We start from the raw sequence: 20,393 nt of genomic DNA on the forward strand, positions 1-20,393 counted from the left end.
GTAGAACTTATTAGTAACATGTTGCTATGATTTTTAATCTTAGACTGGAGTATTTTTCTAACTTTCACCAAAAACTAGGTCACTAGCTTTTTAGTAAAAGAAGGAGACCAATAACTATAGATAAAAATCATCAATGGATCATATGAATCAATTCATAGATCCTAGTAAAACTCATTTGTTAGTGAATTTAATTCATAAATTGAGAAACTTATCGAAAACAGAAACAAATTGAGTGTACAACAACAAATCAAAGAATGAGTGCAATCAATTATGCAAAATTGAAGGAATGGATTAAAAAAATGCTCATAATCTCTTTTTTTTATTCTCATAATCTAATTTAAATATAAGAGATAAAGCAAATATAGGCAATTTAATAGAAAAGAAAGAAGAGTAACCACACGAACAAAGCTAAATCGTAACTTATGCAAAACTCTCGTATATGGGAGAGTTACCCAAAGAGGTATATTGAACATAGTAGGGTTTTGTTGAGGGAATGGTGTAGGCTTGGGTAACCAACTAGTTTTATTCGAATTCGACGTTTTACTAGGTCAAGGGAGAAAGTTATCTAATTAGCTAGTTTGGATCAAGGGAGCTAGTTTGGGATTTGGTTAGACATCTATTAGTCATTCTACCTATGAGTTAGTCAAGATGGACCGGACCAAGTTTGAACAGCATTGAAATATTTTAGTTCATTATCGTCGGTTAGCCTGTGGCATATTTGGCGCAATAGATTAGGCCTTCATTCAAAATGGGAAACTAAAATACCTCCCATTTGACTTACAAAAATCTGGTTCCCTCTCGCTCTTATTTTATTTCTTAAAATGTATTTAATGGTATTAAAATCATTATGTCTCTATAGTAAATTAACTCATATTAATATCTATCCACTAAGAAATATAAAAAAAATAATTTAAGATATTAGCTATAAAATATAAAAACCAAATAATGAATATCTATATGATATAATGCACAAAAATGTGAGGTAATAATAATAAAGGACAAAAGGTTGGGTGTTTTTTAAATAAATTTTCTTAATTCTAAGATGAAAGATCTCTGTTGTTATTTTTTTTTAATCCTGGGACTAAAATTTTAAATTTCAATTTTTTTTAAGTTTGAAATTTAAACAAAAAGTTTGTCCCCAACCACCAAATCAGAACAATATAAAATGGAAAATAAAATAAATAATATCCTTGGTGCCAATCTATCTATCATCCACTATGAGATGTTCCATCCAACGGCGCAGCTCACGAGGAGCACCAAACATAAGGCGGGTCCCACCACTCTCTCGACCGTTGGATGGGGCCTAATTTAAAAGAAGGGTTATAGAGACCGTTGTAGTGGAGGCCTCAAATCGAAACTCTCAAGAGCATCACCGGCAGGGAAAGAAAAAAACTAGCCGTTAACTCTCTCTCTCTCTCTCTCTCTCTCTCTCTCTCTCTTCCTTCTTCCTTCCACCCTCTCTCCCCTATTCCGCAGCCGGCTTCCATCTCCAGAACAGGAAAAAGAAGAAGGATTTCGATGGCTTCAAGAACCATCTCGAAGGACATCATCACTCTTAAGGGCTCCGCCGCCATCGTCAGCGAGTTCTTTGGTATATCCTTCTTCCCATTTCCTCTCCATTTCTCACTTCTTTGCATCTAGCCCGACTCATGTTTGTTGAAATGTCTCTGTTGCAGGTTACGCAGCAAATAGGTAAGCCGATTAGGTTTCCTGATGGAAAATTTTCGGGATTTTCCCCCCTTTTGTACATTTGGATTCCTGGGTTTTTTTTTTCTAGATTGTTTATTCTGGAAATTTCAGTGTTCTCTACAATCGCGGAGTTTATCCAGAAGAAAGCTTTGCCAAGGTGAAGAAGTACGGGCTCACGATGCTGCTGACCCAGGATGAGGGCGTCAAATCATTCATTTCTAGCCTCACCTCCCAGTTATCAGGTAGAGTTTTGTTATGTTCTCCTCTTTCCTGTTTCCAATCTAAGTTTTAGTATCTGGTGATGTTGATGTGTGTTTGTTTTTTGAAAAAAGAATGGTTGGAATCTGGGAAGTTGCAAAGGGTTGTTCTTGTGATCATGAGCAAGGCTACCTCAGAGGTTTTGGAGAGATGGAATTTTAACATAGAAACCGAATCTGAAGTTGTTGAGAAGGGGTAAGTTTTCTTCTTCCTATCTCCTCCTTATGCAAGAAAAGGGATCGCTAATGAATGCAGGTAAACCATTTGATCTTATGTGCACCATTCTACCTATTTCAGGGTCATAAGGGAGAAGAGTGACAAAGAAATCATGAGGGAGATCCAAGCAATCATGCGTCAGATTGCTTCTTGCATCACCTACCTGCCTTGCCTTGATGAGCCATGTAATTATTTTTTCTTCTATCTTATATGAACTTGAAGCATTAATTTAGAGGAGGAATTCTATAAATTGTATGCACTTCTTCCATTTTAGGTGTGTTTGATGTGTTAGCCTACACTGATAAAGATGTTGCTGTTCCATTTACTTGGATTGAGAGTGATGCTAAACTGATTAAGAACCCCCAAATGGTCAAGCTTCACTCTTTTGACACCAAGGTAACTCCAATTACTTAGAGCATCTCACTTATCTATCATATTTATTTAGTCCCATGAATTCCTTGCTAATTTTTCTCTACATTGGTTGATGCAGATACATAAAGTGGATACACTGGTTTCATACAAGAATGATGAGTGGGATGAGCAGTAGTGGTTCTTCTGTGACGTCGTGATTTTAGTAGATTGTGTTCTTGGAGAGAAGATGATCTGTGAATCGTTCATTCACATTTAGGCATTTAGTGCCCATTTCTGAATTGCATTTAGTGCATAAATGTGAGAACGATATGTTTGCTACACCAAAACTTTATGTTCTTTGAAGATTTTTAAATTTGAAAGGTGTTTCTTATAACAAGGTTGAGAGAACCTCCATCTTCTGACAACCTAAATTTCTAAGGAAAGAAATTACTTCAAATTATAGGGAAATTGACCAAAAGCACTTTACAGCTTGCTTTTATTATTATTATGATTGTTTGACATCCTAACTTATGAATGTATATCATTCAGGCCCTTACATTTTTTCTTTAATCCTCAAAAACATCCCAATATCACAGTTAATTGTAGGTGTAAAATTGATCAAAACACGGTACATTTTGACTTTAATCCCCAAAAAGACTCCAATGTCAGTATTTCTTAACTGAAAGTACCTTCATTATTTCTTCTCTTTCTCACGTTTCTCCCTCTATCCCGAGGATTGGCACATCTAATTGCCAGAATGGAAGATGAATATGATCAATTAGCATTTCAACAAGCATCTTTGAGAGGAAATGTTGGAAGTCCCCCAGATGTTGGAGTAATTAATGAAGATCCTGTCCAACATTTCCAGATAGCAAATAAGTGCAAACGTAACTACAGATGCATCAGAGACAAACAAGCCAAATTTTTAAGTGCTGTAAAAGATATATCAAAACTCCACTATGTCGCAATACATATCTGGGATCGAGAACCCATTCAGAAAGGCAAACGAACTTATTTTCTGATAACTGATGTATATCATATTAGACCATCAGAAAGTCCCAGAAATAATATATGTTTTCGAAGGTATCGTGATATAACAACTTGCATATCGGCTATCTACACGTTTGAGAGCCCTATGCCACCACATCTGGGGGTGACAACAGCTTAATTTAACAACATAGCTACAACAGGAGTTTAACTTGTTCCAGGTGTACTACACAAGATTAGGTTAATGGAATCACTTCACTGGGATTGACACTTGCATATGTAGTCTCAGCAACTCTTAGCCGGAAACCGCAAGGTGGTAGTGTTTAAAACAGCAAGCATACATATTTCTTTCCGAGGATATTAGGATAGACATTTCAATCAGCTATATGTTTTAAGATGACTTAATCACCCAGTAATCGTATGCCCTGATACATGCCACCAGGGCGAAGTTCATCCAAGGTATCAACACTTCTGAAGCCACTAAGTTCTCTCAAGCCACTCCAACCACGGTGAGAGAGGAAATCATGAAAATCATCTTCAGTGTAGAGTGTCTTCTCTTCAGTACGAACTGGTATGTGGTCAGTGTCATCATATATGCAGACTTTAATTGTTAAACCTGAAAATTTTAAAAGATGGTTATACCTATATTAGTCCACTTATAAATCCACAAGAGTCATCATATAAAAGATTAAATGTAACGGCAAAACAGGATATTGGGATGAGAAAAGTTTAGGAAAAACATTAATGAGTTAGGAAGAGACCACATTTACTTTCTTGACGAAAAAGCACTGCAAGAACCAGCTGCAAGCATTTCATCTAGGGGTAGAAACTATGCTTATATTCAATGATTTAATCAAAGTTCTTTACATGTAAAAACTAAATGAGCCAAAAATGTGTAAAAAATAATTGAGCCAAAAATTTCCACATACCATGTTAGCTGCAGGTTGTTATGATAAATATAATTAGGCAGGAAACAAGCAAAGAGCAACATAACTAAAAAAATTTAATACTTTATCTGTACTCATAATTACAGGCAATTCATCAGATCAAATTGAACATGAGAGTTGAGAGTACTCAGAAGGTACTTTCACATGTAATATATGGCAATACTATTTTCGGTGGTTTTACTAACTGACAAGTCTGGCCATAACATGTATGTGATCATAGGCAATATAAAGTGTACATTCCCCTAAAAAGGTATGATTCCAGTCATAGGAACTGGCAATGATTTAGCACGGCATAGCACTCTACCATACTGCAGGCCCCCAGAGTGATTATGCAGATTTTATATCCCATTGTCAACCTGAAAAGAACAGTAAAGATAACGATGCACCCCTTTGCACAATTTGCTGCCAATGCAGGTTCCAGGGAGGATCAGATTTACACAATTCCATCCCTATTGAATAGAAAGGAAGTTTCCTTAACAAATATTAATGAGTAATGATACCAAGGTGCATAGAGGTAAGCCTTACTGTGAGACAAGTGACAAAACCTGGCAATAGCAAAATCAAACAAGGAGGATTGAGCAAAAGCTATAGGCCAGTTGTAGGTAAAGCGATCTATTTCTTGGAAAGGCTGCAGACTAGGCTCATGCAAATAAAACTCAGCCCTCTACACTAGTCAATACTCTAGACAAGGTATAAATATTACAGCTTCTGATTCAGGTCCTTTACATGCATAGAATATTGGGCTATGATAGAGTATCAGCTAAGAAGTCAAACTATCAAATACTTCAAAAGGAAATATGGAAATTTGACTTAAACTTACCTTAGTTTTAGTTTGAGAATCTAAAGATGCTAAAGTCAATGGTGAATTTAATTAAGATATCTAGAATCCTATATGAGATAAATTCTTAAATTGTATACCGCCATGAAATCTTCAACCTAGGTCATAATTCCTTTCAGCACATTATGCAAAAAGGAAGCTCAAATTGCCTGCATGCATTTTAAATTTGAACCAGTGGTTGCAAGAAGTATGGTTTTTAAGAATTTCTTTCAAAAAAAAATCATAAATTTCAATTGTTCATGATGTGCCTTTGCCAAAATAAGAAATAAATTCAGTCTGCTAAGCTCTGAAGTAGTTTATGTAAGCATATGCTTGTCTCTCTTCTGTCACTTATATTCTCTGTACTGCATCCCCTTACACAACAATCTCTGTACTGCATCCCCTTACACAACAATCTCCTGACTTCTACCCAAGATGCATTCTCGTTCATCATGATACTTAAGTATCATCAGAACGCTTAGTTTCTAATATCCCCCATTCCCTGCCCCAAAAGACCGAAAAGAATTAACACATCATATCAATGCAATGGTCAGGTCTAGCAAGTGTAAATAGATTTCAATGTACTACTAGGAAATATAACAGAGATCTAAAGAGCTATATGATAGAGCGCAAGGAGGGATGGTTCTTATGCTTTTAGGCTTGGACACAGATGCAGGGCAATTTGGGAGTTTATAGCAGGAAGAGGAACCTTGTAGCCTATAATCCCAACTATAACTACATATACCATAAAAATGACTAATTTAGCCTTAACCATAAAAAGCATAGCATGCATCTATAAAAGCATCATTCTTTATTGTACTTGTTTGACAAGTATCAATGTTTGTGATAAGTGCAACAACCAGGGATGGCTTCTTTCTTCAAAATATATTTGCCTATAAAAGAACATCTCAGAAGCACGAATACAAATGAGACACGGATACGACACACCAATATATCAAATCATAAAAAGAATAGGACAAAACATGTTTACGACACAACATGTTTAGGGCACAGAAAAATAGATAAAGAAAATTATTATTATATATATATATATGTATGTATGTATTATTGATATGTCTATGTAAATGCACAAGTACGTGTATTCTATTCATGAGAGACGACCAAAATGTGCACAAACCACAAAAGTAACATAATAAATCACAAATGATAATGCTAATACACAACAATAGAAATCAATATTATAAGAATAAATAACAATTATCATCTTTCACTTTGCATATTAAATTACAGGTTGTACAACTGCAAATTACAAATACAGCGGATGGAATAGACAAATCTGTCATCTTTTGGACTAATCTACACTAATATATTCCTCTCCAATGTAATAAATCACTAAATTATTATTTTGGCATTACATTTCTGTGGCATGTAGGAAAATCCTGCAAAGGATGATTTCCACTATAAATTTCTGCAGCATAAGCTAAATCTCATGGCCAAAACATGCCCTGAGAGTGTCCGATATTTATTTTATATTTTTGAAAACTAGGACACTTCATTGAAGTCTCCAACAATGTCCAACAAGTGTCAGATGAGCGCTGGTGTCTGAAACGTGTCGAACAAGGTATGCTATTGGAAGTATCTGTGCTTCCTCGGAAAACATTGATAGCTTCTTTTTCTAAGAAGTTTTCCTTTCTTTCCTTTTTATGTAATAATGTCACTGATTATTGAAAGATTCAGTACATATTCCAAGACTTAAAATTCTCAAATTTTCGCACAATCATTGCCTAACTCCTTTTCCTATTTTGCACTACAACCATCAAGGAAGCCAAGCAATGCTCTCTCCTGTTTGACATGTTTTCCAACTACTAAAAAAACCAACTCTAGCTATCTTTTGAAACCACTCCTAAACTTCTCTGAAAATTGGAGAAAAGCATCAAAATAATAATAATAATAATAATAATAATAAATAGTAATAATAATTACAAAAAAAATTCCACAATGAAATTTCATTTAGCTAGTTCAAATGGTGAATAAGACAGCTTAATTAGACTATGCAGGTTAGTTTGGATACTTCGAGCAAACATTCAGCATTCTTGTATTGGACAATTGGCTTATTGTGGCTCTATTCCCTTGTGGAGGTAGCTCCTCCTTTTCTCTTCGTAAACCAGTTATGGAGAAAGTTGACCTACAATTGTAAATATTACCATTTTAATAAGCATCACCAATTACTTCAACCAGAGTCAGCCGGAGATGGATTAGAGCCATTCAACTCCTCTAATCTAGGAATTATGTGTCCTTTTGGTGAAAGAAGTCAATAAGTTTGAACTTATTTCCTCGACAAGAGAGGTCTTAACGTCTAATATGGCATGCTAAACAATAATGCATGAAGATGCTCAATATGTAAATGCAGAGTTTAGAATATAAACTATCACAACAGACAAATAGAAATGGAAACAAAGTTATGAAGTTAAAACATTGTTCCAGTCACTCACACTTTTCATGAATGCACAAACTCTCACCCTCCCGTAACAGTTAGATATGTTGTTCATGGTTGTGCTATTCTGGAGGGGCTCGCTATAAAATATAAATTATCTTCATATTAAATCATCAACTCCTGTTGAGATCATCTATGAACATATATTTAATCATGGTTCACATTACACGACTTGTCTTGTGGCATGAAGCTCTCTTAACCACCTCAGCATGCATCATGCACATGATTATAGACAAAATTAGAGTACAACAAGAAGCAGATACTTGCCATATATAGGCATGCACTTTCAAACAAACATTTTGTTGACAAACATGCTAGAAAAACCGAAAAAGAAACATTCCTAATGGATAGTATGACTCAAACTTCAAAAACTGACTTCTATCAACATTGCCAATAAGGAGAATCCAAATACAATTCGAAATATAGCCTACTTATGCCGCAAGGGTTTAAGCATTTTGCAATTACCCTCATCAAGATGAAGAGTATATGTTCCCAGAGGCATGTCCCTGTCGAAGCTGCGAACGACTTCATCTTCATCTTCTAGCCAAAATGCCCTTCTAGTTCTTAATCCAAATGCTGATTTGATTGCCTCTTTAATTGCGTCGGCGCTGCCATCTATACCTATCTTTTTAGTGTATTCTCTCCACTTGACTAATATAACCCTTCCACCATAGGAGCCCTGATTTTCCCCACCTATCAATAAGGGTAAAATAATTCATCAAAACCAAGAAGTGGAATATAATGCTTTTGCATGGAATGCAGTATATCTAAATTTGAAACATTTTTAGTCACAAAAAAGAAACCCACTTAAGGTTAAATATTACAAGTCAAATTTTAATATTCTTTATTTCAATAGGTTTCTTTCGAAAAGAGTTAAATGTCAACTGACATTTAGCAGCTAGCAAAAACAGATATTCGCTTCCAGTAGCCCTTCCCAAGCAACACTATCGAATATCCTTATTGCTTACAGGATAATATAATAGAGAAACTGAGATTATTTCTCAGTTTTAGTGTGCAAGAGGACAATACACTACCATTTGTGGACGTATCTCTCCAATTCCACGGGTTAACACCATTAGTTGCCACTGCATCAGCCGCTGTGATGGCAAGAGGATGCCTTTCATGCTCTAAATGCCTTTCCACACTGAGCGTCGATCTGCCACTTGCTGAAGAATCACAAAATTAGTAAGTTTGCAAACTTCAAAAATCTGTACATAGTTACCTTCCATCAAACATTTCAATGTCTATTTGGGCAGAGTACAATATCAGACACCTCAGACATATAAAATGTAGGAAGCTATAGAAGAAATTGAGACAGAGAGTGAGCATGTCTAAAGAATAATATAGCTGGCTAAGTTTAGATTATAGCAAGGACAATCATGTTAATGCTGGCATTTTTAGCTACTGCTATATATTGGCACAGATGCAATGAATATATTGATGGTTCTGATTTTGAGTCCCTATCATATGCCGAGATTTCTGACATGAAATCTTCACATGCAAATAGACTTTAGAGTGACCTTTACAAGAACCATGCCACTTTATTGAGTATCATACCTTGTTGCTCAGTGCCAGCTGTCAACACCCAGTTGTCGTTGCCAGCAGATTACACCCAATCAAAACTAATAGGGTCTATCCAGATCAGAGGAGCTGACTTCCTGGGAAGAAAAGAAATGGTGATTTCCCACAGCATGATGGGCGTGTTTGGTTGATGGGAAGTAGGGGAAGTGGCTATCTTCCAAAACTTCCCTGGTTCCTATATTTTGGTTTTGGAAAGTGAAAAAAATAGGATGCAAGTTTACCCACTGCCCTAATTTTGGTTCATTCCATTTTCTCTCCTAAAAAAAGTGATACTTCCCAACTCCACTTATTGGTCACATTCCATAAGTACTCAGGTCACCATACATTCTCAGTAATAGCTATTTCTTATAAAGTGACTTCTTTAAACTCCCACTTCTTTCTTTACTTTACCCTTTTTGCAACCAAACATGCCCGATATATGATGAACAATATACTTCCTTAGAAACTAAGAAAGGCATGCCCAATGAGATTGATCACAAGAAATATTTGAAAAATCCTGCAGAAGTCATCAAGATAATCAATAACCTAAATAATATCTTTGAACATCCAATGAATAAAAATTCCTTATACTTTGTGTTATCTACAAGGTTTGTCGGATTGGCCAAACCCGATTCCGATCGATGGCCGATCCCAGTCAAATGACTAAAATCGGCCAGGATCGGCCAATTTTGATCAGATTGGGCCAGATCCATTGGATCTGACCCGGATCCAACCCTGAGACATTAATTATTAATGTCCCCAAGCTCTTTACCTTTCTCTTTTTACTCTTTTTTTCTCATTTTCTTTCTTTCACTCATTTCTCCTTTTATTCTTACTCTCACTTTCTAACCGAGAGATCTAGCTCCAATGAGCTCCGGCAATGCAAATCTAACTCCAGCGAACTTCAACGAACTATGGTCCATCAAGTATTCATTGTTTAAAATAATCACATGATCCAAATGCTTATTATTATCCTCCTCAATATCCTCATCAGTATTCTCAGACATAATATCTATATATTGATTATTATCCTCCTCAGATTCAACAAGATTCATTTGATATGGATGATATGATATAATCACTCTTTGGAGCATTAGACTCTAAACATCATTATTTTCAAACTTATGATGATTATGATGACGATCACAAGGATTTACAAGAGTCAACTCGGTATTCATCGGATTTTGACTTTTGAGTAAGTTAGTACTTTTGTTTAATTTTTAAGGCTCATATGTGAATAATTATTATTATTATTTTTGTCATATTAAAAAAATCCGATCCGATCCAAGCGACCGACACAGCCAATTCAGCCGATACATATCGGTTTTTCGGAAGACCGATCCCGATCCCAATTTTTCAAACTTTGGTTATCTCCAACAAGTTGAGATACTATAATCTTTATGAAGTGAGACAAAGAATGTTTACCAAATATTACTCAGGCCACAATTAACTAATGTCTTATGTGCATTGGATCTGCTCATGCTTCTCATAGATGAGGTATTGTTCAACAACCCAAATTTAACAACCCAACCTTTTAAACTTTAAAAGTTTAAACTACAAAATAATTGTCTTTAATAGTTATTGACTTGCACTGCATGTGCTTCTATTCTCATTCACAGATGAATAGTCTATATACCACTTTAACAGTTTAATTTATTGAATATTCTTTATTCCTCTTTTATCTTTGCTAAGGATACTTTTCAGCTTGCCCACTTATATCCCCTTCTAGTAAGCTTAAAGTGATCCTACATACATCTACTGAACTATTTTAACATTTTACACAAATTTAACTTCTTATTGGACCCAGTAGCTTATTTTATGCCATTTTCATCTTGACCATATATATTTGCTTCTACTTGACTTAACTCAGTTCTATAATTTCCACATGTAGAATTTATTATTTTCCTTAGGAATACAATATATTAAATTATTAATATGTCTAAAGATTGTGAAACTATCAAAATCACCAACATGGCAATTTTTTGCTACTCCTTATAGCCATTTAATTGTCCTTCATAGCAAATTCGACCAATTCTGAATCTCCATGCTTCCTCCAAAAAGAAATATAATCCAAAGAGTAATAACTAATTTCTACTGTAAATGTACATAATATACCTAACACATAACTCAACCAATATCATCACACCAAGACTTTCTCTGCTCTGAAGCGACGTTTTTAATTGGTTACAACTTTCGGCCAAAACAGATATGCATTGTTTTGGGCCGCCCAAACAATGCTAAAACTATTCAAGGCTGAACCAGATCTCTCTAGTCTCGGCCTTGGGTTTGGACCATTCTCGGCGGAAACTGATTTGTTTTGACTGAGCTTACGAAAAGTATGCAACGGCAAATGCTTCCTTTGCTAAATACTAAGACACAGCACTTATAATGGCATCAAAGTTATTTGACCAAAACCAGATAGAAGGACTTTTCTGGAATGATTCAAAGTCTAGACATGTTGTGATAGCAGTAGAAACTAGAAAGTCATATGGTTCATGTTAAGAATGGTTAGCAAAGAGAAACATATCATTGTTAAGTGCCAAAATCTTCTTGATGTAAAAGAGAATGAAAGCACACTAATGATTCATCAAATAAGCATTACAATTACCAGTGACAACTTATAAGGAATCAAAGACTCGAAACATACTTTTCTCCTTAGAATAAGATTCACAAAATCTTAGACTAATTAGATGCTTAGAAGTCAGATCATCTCATTGGAATCTTCATATGATGCCTCTATATTTTTATCATTAGGAAGTGTCTAGTAAGGATCCAAGTCCTTGGCTACTTTCCCTCACTCTCTTTTCTCCCTCTTTCCCCAAGAACCTGTCAATCTCTTTAGTTCTCTAAATTATACTACTGCCTTCTTCATATTTTCTTCCTCCAACTGACCTCTGTGCATACCCAATAACTGTAATAATATTCAACATGTCACATGACTTTACCTTCTTTCCCCGAGGACCCATCAAAACCTCTTTATTTCTCCACATAATAGTGTTATTTTCTTCATGTTTTCTTCCTCCACCTGACTCTAGCTTACCCGCTAACTGTAAGAATATTGAACATGTCACATGACTTTACCTGCTTAATGAGAGTTAATGCAAATTCTCAATTGTTTTTAGAAAATAGGTTAATTTATCCAGTTATAATATAGATTAATTTATCCTGCCTTCAAAGAACAAAATCCGATTAACAACAGGATCAATCCTCTGAAATGAAAGCTCTAGAAAGTTGAAACGTCGATTTAATTTTATCACTTATTTAGTTATTCTACTTTGACATGGCTAGAATGAGTTTCCATGCTTTCAGCAATATGAAAGATCCATTACCTAATGGTTTTCCCGTTTTCCAATACTTCATGTTTTTTTTTCCTTTACTTATACAAAGCCTCTCCTCTAATTTGTGTTGTTCATCTCCTATACCTTCAAAATCTTCAGAAAATAAAATACTGTAGCACTATGTAGGGTTTGCCAGATTCAATCTTTTGGCAACATATAAAAAGAAAAAAATTAAGGAATTGCAAAGGTGATAAACAAGAAAGAAAATCCCCAAAAACATGTCTATTGGAAAGGTGTAATCAAGCTGACCACATAATATCAAAGATAACATGCAGATACAAACTGTGAATACTAAACCATGTGAAGTTTATAAGAGCCATATAAAATGGAAATAAGTAATCTACTGTAAAAAATGATAAAAAGAAAAATCAACAGTGATAAACATAGGATAACAGTCCAATACCTTCAACAGATCCAAATGGAATATTAGCATCTTCAAAACCTAGACCACAAAGAAAAAGAAAAATCAATAGAATATTACCAAGATAAATTCTAGAACTAATAGATGCACTCATAGTTTCACTCAAAATTAAGTCCAATCAATAAAATAAATCACCTGTAGCTGATCTTCCAACATCAGGAAGAACAACAATATAGACAGTAATATGAATACCAGAGTTTATTTGCAAAAGATAATTCAAAAGCAATAAAATCTGTAAGTAAAAGAAGATCATTGAAGCTTAAAGCAAGCAGGGAATGCAAAAACTCGTGACAAGATTTGCATAGCTTGTGGTACAGGACATATTCAATACTTATGTCTTTCTTAATAGAAGGCAAGTAAGTGATACCTAAACTTTATTCACCAGGAAGCTTATGAACCTATGTAGACATGAAATTCCAGCAAAGGAGAGAGAGATCATAACAATAAGATGGATCAAACATGAGGAAGAAAAGGAAGAATAACTGCTGACTTATTTCAGAAGCAAACCTCAAAGCAAATATGTAAAAGAAAGAGAAGATAAAAGGAAAGAAAACAAGTGAAGATAACCAACTGAATGAATAATGCTTATATTATAATCAGATAAATATGTACATCACACAACTTTTGGACTTGCATACTAAATATGGTTTTATTTGACTTTAACCCACATGACTTCTGTAAAAAGAAAAGTTGAAATGTTACAAACAGTTATGTGAATTGCCACCTAAAAAGTTCATAAAAACAGCTCCTCATATTCTAATGACTTTAAAATTTGAAAGTATTATAGAATTTACTTAGGAACTAAATACTACAAATTTATTTGCCATCATTTAAGACATCAGTAAATGTGTTTATGATTTCCAATCATTGAGAGGTGCTGTAAATTTGTACATGGAGCTGATAATACACATTGAAAATTTATTTTTAGAATGTTTGGGGATTACGATATATGAACTAAACCAAATTAATATTTAAAGTTCCAACAAGTACCCAAAAAGTATACAAAGGTTAGGTAATCACTTAACCAAATTAGTAATTCTATCCAGATCTTACTATTTTAATAACAATTAATAATGGAAGGAACTTATACAATAAGCTTGTAAAATGATTCAATTCTAATTCAATGAATCAAGGGACTACTATTATTACACTAAATTACGGGCTTTTAAGAGCAATTTTTCAAAATCATATGTTACTTAAGTTGTATTACAATCCTCGCACATCGGATAATGTATAAGAATTTGAATAGTGATATATCTCGGTTATCAAAACTTTCCTTATCTATCTTTCCATGAGGTCATTTCTGCTCAAGTTTTCATAAAGCAGTCAAGTTTTCCTCTCTATAATATCCATTCAAATAAAGAAATATGAAATGCGAGAAAGGAAAGCATCAATGGACATTGTCTATTATGCATGAATATTATAAAGTTATAGAAGAGCTTTAGGGAGTCCAAAACAGCAAATTAATCATGCACGTTAACATCCCACAAATATATGCAACCTCTCTACAGTAAGCATACAAACCATGATCAAAGTTAAGAGCAGAAAAAATCAATTCAAGAATCAAGTATGGCTGTCCATTCTTGTTTCTATCCAGGGCTTAATAGGCAATAGAGGTTAAGCTGCCAAACGCACTTCAAGCACTCGTATAGGCTCTCACACAATGCAAAACACTAGGGAAGCATCTGGAAGTACCAAGGTGAGGCAGATTAAGAGAATGCCTAGTGAGAGCATGGGTGTGGAAAGCGATGATATCTATTGAAATAAATTAATGAAATCTACCAAACATCAAAGAACAACACATTTGTCATGTTGTTAGGGGCTTACAGCTGACTGATGGTTACATATAATACTAGTTGGTATCAGCATACCTATAATATCAAAAACTTAATCACAAATATATTGATTGTCATATGATCGAGAGTTCACAAGATGGATTTACTGATTTCGGTTGATAGTGTTTCATCCAATCTGTTGTGTTCACTCTTCACACACATCATGTTAAAGTATCTGTCTACCGGAGAGCAATTAGCCCCATTGTTTCTCTAACCTTTATTATCTGGGTGGTAAAATCTAGATCATGCTACAAATGCATCATTTACATCAGAAATCAAATCATAAATCTAACAGAACTCCACAAAAAGAATGAAGGGATACTACCTTTATCAGAAAACTGCAGATAGGAGTCAACCTTGGAACCAGAGGGGCTCTTATGAGGAGCACTTTTGCTCCTCTTCTTCAGCAGCTCATCCAACTCTTTATAGTATGACATTTTTGCTGACCCGCTCCCCTTCGACTGGTGCTTCGCCTTCTTAAACTCCTTCAATAAATTCCGCCACTTATCCGTGCACATGGTCGGCGACCGATCGAACCCCTTCTCCCGCATCTTTGCAGAGATCTGCTCCCACAAGTGCTTATTCGACTTCGAAGTGTTAAATAACGCATCCATCTCCCTCCTAAACCCGATCAAACTCATCGTCTCGTCCTGCACCCACGTCTCCGCCCTCTTCTTCGGGGCCTTGATTTCAAGATCCTCGCCGCCGCTGCTCTCCGCCAATATCATCTGCGGCGGCTGCGGCTGCTGTTGGGGCGGCAAGCCGCCATTCCCGACCACCTGAATCATCATATCTCTACCTTCTTCTTTGTAAAAATCCACAGAGCGGGGCTTCTCGGACAAGTACATGGTCTTCTTCGCGGCCACCTCGTCTTCTTCGTCGCCGTCGTCCTCCCTCCGTCGGAAGCAGGGGAGGAGGGACTGGGACAAGAACTGGTCTAGAGTGAGAAGCGACATCTTAGAAGAAAAGCTTGATGGGTATTGGAGGGGAGACCGAGGGGAGCAAAACCCATGTCTCGAATTGCTCTACGAAGACGAAAGGGAACCCTTACAGGGTATTCGATGCTAGAACAAGAAGCGGGTGTCGCAAAGAACACAAGAGGAACAAAAACCCATGCCTCGGAATTCAGGATCGAGTAGGAAAGCAAGGGCCAAGTAGCAGAAGAAGAGGAAGGGAAACGAACGACGACAGGAAGAGGTCGGGAGGGACGGCCAAGGTGTTAATTAATTGCAAAACTCGAGTTCGTCGATGGACAAAGAGAGTGATTTTGAAGTGTTCTAGGGTTGGTTTTATCAATCTTTTACGCCGGCGAGAGGCAGAGGAGGGAGGAAGGGAGGAAGGGAAGAAGAGAAGAGGAAACCCCTCTAAACGCTCACTGTGATGCGTTACTCGCTGCTTTCATTACTACTCTGGAGTTTTTCTTCGGATATTTCATGGTGAATGATATAAAGTGAATAATAATAATAATAATAATAATAATAATAATAATAATAATAATAATAATAATAATAATAATAATAATAATAATAATAATAATAATAATAATATTTGGATTTATCTTTTTCTTATCCATTTCTATATCCTTATAATTATTTAAATGGATCATGTCACCTTTACCTGCAACAATAAATGCCTCTTTTGTCTTCTCTTAATTTAAATGCTAGAGTCTTAGTTTTTCCCAATAAATTTAAGATAGATTTCATATTGTAAAATCTATATATTTCATTATTTTCTGATCGATTTATTTTTGTCTTATTTTTTTTATAAATTATGACAACTAATTTATAAGATATTCTCTATAAAGATTATATAGAATAGAAGAAGAAGAAAAATAGAAGAATGAAGGTCTAAATGTATAAAAAAAATGTACTTCTTCTCAGTGATATACTCCTATGTTCTTATTTTTCTTTCAATTACTAGCATTTTATTTAAATAATTTTGTCATTATTATCTTGCAAAATAAGCCTTTTATTTTAAAGTCAAAGTAATCTATTATTAAATAATATAGTTAACTTCTCTTGACTGTTTTACTTGTAATTTTTTCATTTAAACTCTGATCGTTATTATTTTATATGTATTTGAAAGATTATTTAGTCATATACAACTTCATATTTTATAAATATCTTTAAATTCAACTATTTGACGGGCATAAAATTTATTAGAATATGACAACTTAAGACAATAATATAATACATTATGAAATAAAGTAAGTCAGTAATCACTTACGTAATTCATTACTAAATAATATAATTAACTTGTGTTCACTAATTTGCTCATATTTTTTTTTCTACAAACTCTAATTAATATTATTTTATATGTATTGAAAAGCTTATTTAGTCAAAGACCTAGTTGATGCAAAAATATAAATTAGCCGGCAAGTGAGTGTAGCGAGTTGGGCTTTAGGGTTGGGCCGAGCAAATAAAGACCTAGCTCATACCGCCTATTGACATCTTGGGCTTGGGTCGGGCCGGGCTTAGCCCAATTGAAATCGGACGAGTTTAGGTCGGGTGCATCTCAACTTATTGTCATCTTCACAACCTGTGAAGATCCTTCCTTATCTTGCACAACTAGACCCTTAAGAATGAGGCCACCATTAATTATAATTTTTTTTTAATTTTTACTAAATATTTGACAGTGATGCAAGAACAAAACATAGGTTAATATTGCATTTATATTTATTTGTAATTACTATGATGACAACATCGCGACATAAAAGCAAGTTAAAATTACAAAATACCTAAAATGATAAACATTATTTATCAAAATTATATCAAATTAAAGAGTATTTTAGTAAATTTTTTCTTCTTTACATTCACTTTTTATCGCATCAAACTTAATTATCACACATCCGTTACATAATATAAATAATTATTCTTAAAATAAATCTCTCATTTTGGTAATAACAATTCCGATTTGCTATTCCTGTTCCATCTGATTTGCTATTCCTATTTTATCTCTGTTCCTAATATGAATAAGTTACTCTTATCCTCTTGTGACAACATATAGGTAAAGTCCTACTCCTATCCAGCTTTCCATGCCCTAGAATTCTCATTTTTTTAATATAAAATATAAGAAAACTTCTTTCAAATAAGTAGCTAGAAATGCCACTTGTTCAAATACATAGTTTTCCACACTGCCTATAAATTCTATGTAACATTTAGTAAATTGTAAATTAGAAAGAAAATGTATTGTGGTTAGCAACTTAACCCACCATGTTTTCTTAAAACATCAACCACCATTAAATTTTATCTTAATATTAATTTTGAGCTGCCAAACCATTAAATTTAGATTGATTATTTTTAATTTGACTTTATTTTGAGTTTGAGCCTAAGTCAAGCATAGTTCAAGCTACTTGATAACTAAAATTAACTATATTTTAATTAAGTGTGAATCCAGCTTGAGTCAAGCTTAAATTGAATATTGAGTGGTCTACACTTTGTAAAATAAATAAAAAATACATATATAGATATATATAAAGAATTGAGCATTATATAGATAATAATAAATATAAATCAAGCCTTATTGACTCAACTCATGCCTTATTTAATTAGTGCGAGTCGGTTGATTATTTTTGTAGTCTTACTTATCGTTGATTTTTTTTTTAAGAAAAGAAGTAGACATGGTAGGTCAAGTTTATCTTTTATAAAGTATGTAGTTCTACTGTATTAACTATTAAAAATCTAGTTACAAGAGAGTTTTATGGTTAGATTTGTCTAATACTTACAAATCTATTTTTGAAGATCAAAATTTGCTATATTGCGGACTATGAAGTTATTACATCAACTTGTGAAGTAAATCTTATGGAAGAGAATTTAGATATCTACCATAAACCGTCATGGACTATTAGATATGTTGGAAGATCTCGATAATATCGATGTAGTGGAAATAAGATCTTTGGAAGACTTAATCACAAGATAAAAATCAATTAGATGTGTATATGATTGACAATGAGGTCGATGTTGAACCAACATATTGGGTGAGATTGACATACTGATTCACTGTTCAAACCGTAAACTTAAATGATGGCCTAAACTGCTAAACATGACTTTGGGAGGAGATAAAGAATTAGAAGAGAAAAAAATATCTAATATATATCTCATGATAAGATAAGAATTTATAAGTGATAACACTTTATGGGTGTCTTAATCAGTTACGAACTAGATTCTATACTTATTTACTTAGAATAACATCTCTTATTTGCCATTTAAAAGGTATCGGTCTCTTAAAACAAAGTCAATAGTCTGCAATAGAAAACAAAGATGGGACATCTAGAGATACATCCCACTAAATAAGCATGCTAAATCACCATTCGACCAATCATGACACATTTTATTTTACACGGCTTGCCTCAAAACTATTAAAATATACTTAGATAGCCAAGTTTGACGTTGGTATTATATCTAATCCTAATATTGGTAAGATCTAGTGCATGCGCACACATTAAAAATAACTCACCATAGAAAATTATATGTAAATATTATTTTTTTTCAAAAAATAATATTATGTATTATGTATTTATAATACTTTTGGAAATTAAATTGATTTGCAAAATGAAGGACTTAATAAAGTTGATGTCGATGAAATTTCGAAAAACAAACAAGAACAAGTGTGCACACACTTAAAGTATATTCAATGGATCATCCTTATCCAACTAATGTCAAAGCTTTGAATTAGCTGTTTTCCAAAATATGCCTATTTGACGACATAATGTATTATGAGCATAGGAACTCTTAGCCCATAATATAGTGATGAGTCAATAATGCATGAAGATTACCTATGAGATTAATAATATCATATTACAACGCCTCTACGAGATTATGTTGTTGTAGATAATGATCGACGCTTAAAAAGACTTGCCCAAAATATGTCACAGTGTGTGTATATTATTTTAAAAGGTAATAAACATTGATGCATACTACTATATAGAAAAAGTCTTATATGGAAAAATAAAACTATATAACCAAAGATTTTCATTATCTATTCCTACTACGAGCATCATAAATGTATAAGGGGGTACCACATCATGCTCACTCTCTTTCAAATACAGAAAACATTATGTCATGTGATATATATACTAGGTTTACTGATGTTTGATATGTTCTGATGCATCTTTTAGCACAAAATGCTTCGTATACAATATTATTCAATTCTTCAAAACACAAATGCCCAACATATCTTTTATTATCCTTGCTCCAAGTTTTGTAAAAGCATATGTCATAGCTCTAGTGAAAACATAATATATTTAAATCCCTCCTAGACAACACTACTGTGATTAATGCTATTATGTCTTACAAAACTTCACAGGATAGCTTATATACCATGCAAAATGCATATTTACAGAAGATAATGATATGATCTTAATATGCATTTATAATAATCACTTGATTTATACCACATCTCTCAATTTATGATGTAATCACAATTGTTTAATAGTTAATATTCACTATTAATACATAACCAATATCAGAGGAAGATATATAAATATGTTTTATAAACTTATCAGCTACGTGTAGAATAAT

The 20,393-nt window shown here is 34.0% G+C and overlaps 2 protein-coding genes across 2 annotated transcripts; one reads left to right on the forward strand and one right to left on the reverse strand.

Annotated features, from left to right (window-relative positions):
- Positions 1-1,337: 1,337 nt before the first annotated feature.
- On the forward strand, positions 1,338-2,948 carry LOC140763773 (mitotic spindle checkpoint protein MAD2). Its single transcript, XM_073102124.1, has 7 exons — positions 1,338-1,591; positions 1,677-1,692; positions 1,801-1,931; positions 2,022-2,142; positions 2,245-2,348; positions 2,438-2,559; positions 2,654-2,948. Exons 1-7 carry the CDS (start codon positions 1,519-1,521, stop codon positions 2,708-2,710), a joined length of 624 nt encoding a protein of 207 aa, XP_072958225.1. The 5' UTR covers positions 1,338-1,518; the 3' UTR covers positions 2,711-2,948.
- Positions 2,949-3,510: 562 nt separating this feature from the next.
- LOC140759366 (trihelix transcription factor GT-4-like) lies at positions 3,511-16,287 on the reverse strand. Its single transcript, XM_073095913.1, has 5 exons — positions 15,200-16,287; positions 13,022-13,060; positions 8,755-8,886; positions 8,186-8,413; positions 3,511-4,117 (listed from the first exon to the last, which is right to left on the reverse strand). The coding sequence occupies exons 1-5, from the start codon at positions 15,828-15,830 to the stop codon at positions 3,903-3,905; spliced, it is 1,245 nt and encodes a 414-aa protein (XP_072952014.1). The 5' UTR covers positions 15,831-16,287; the 3' UTR covers positions 3,511-3,902.
- Positions 16,288-20,393: the final 4,106 nt, after the last annotated feature.

Source organism: Typha angustifolia, chromosome 1 (assembly GCF_048772165.1).
Source record: "Typha angustifolia cultivar Huaian chromosome 1, ASM4877216v1, whole genome shotgun sequence".
NCBI lineage: Eukaryota > Viridiplantae > Streptophyta > Magnoliopsida > Poales > Typhaceae > Typha > Typha angustifolia.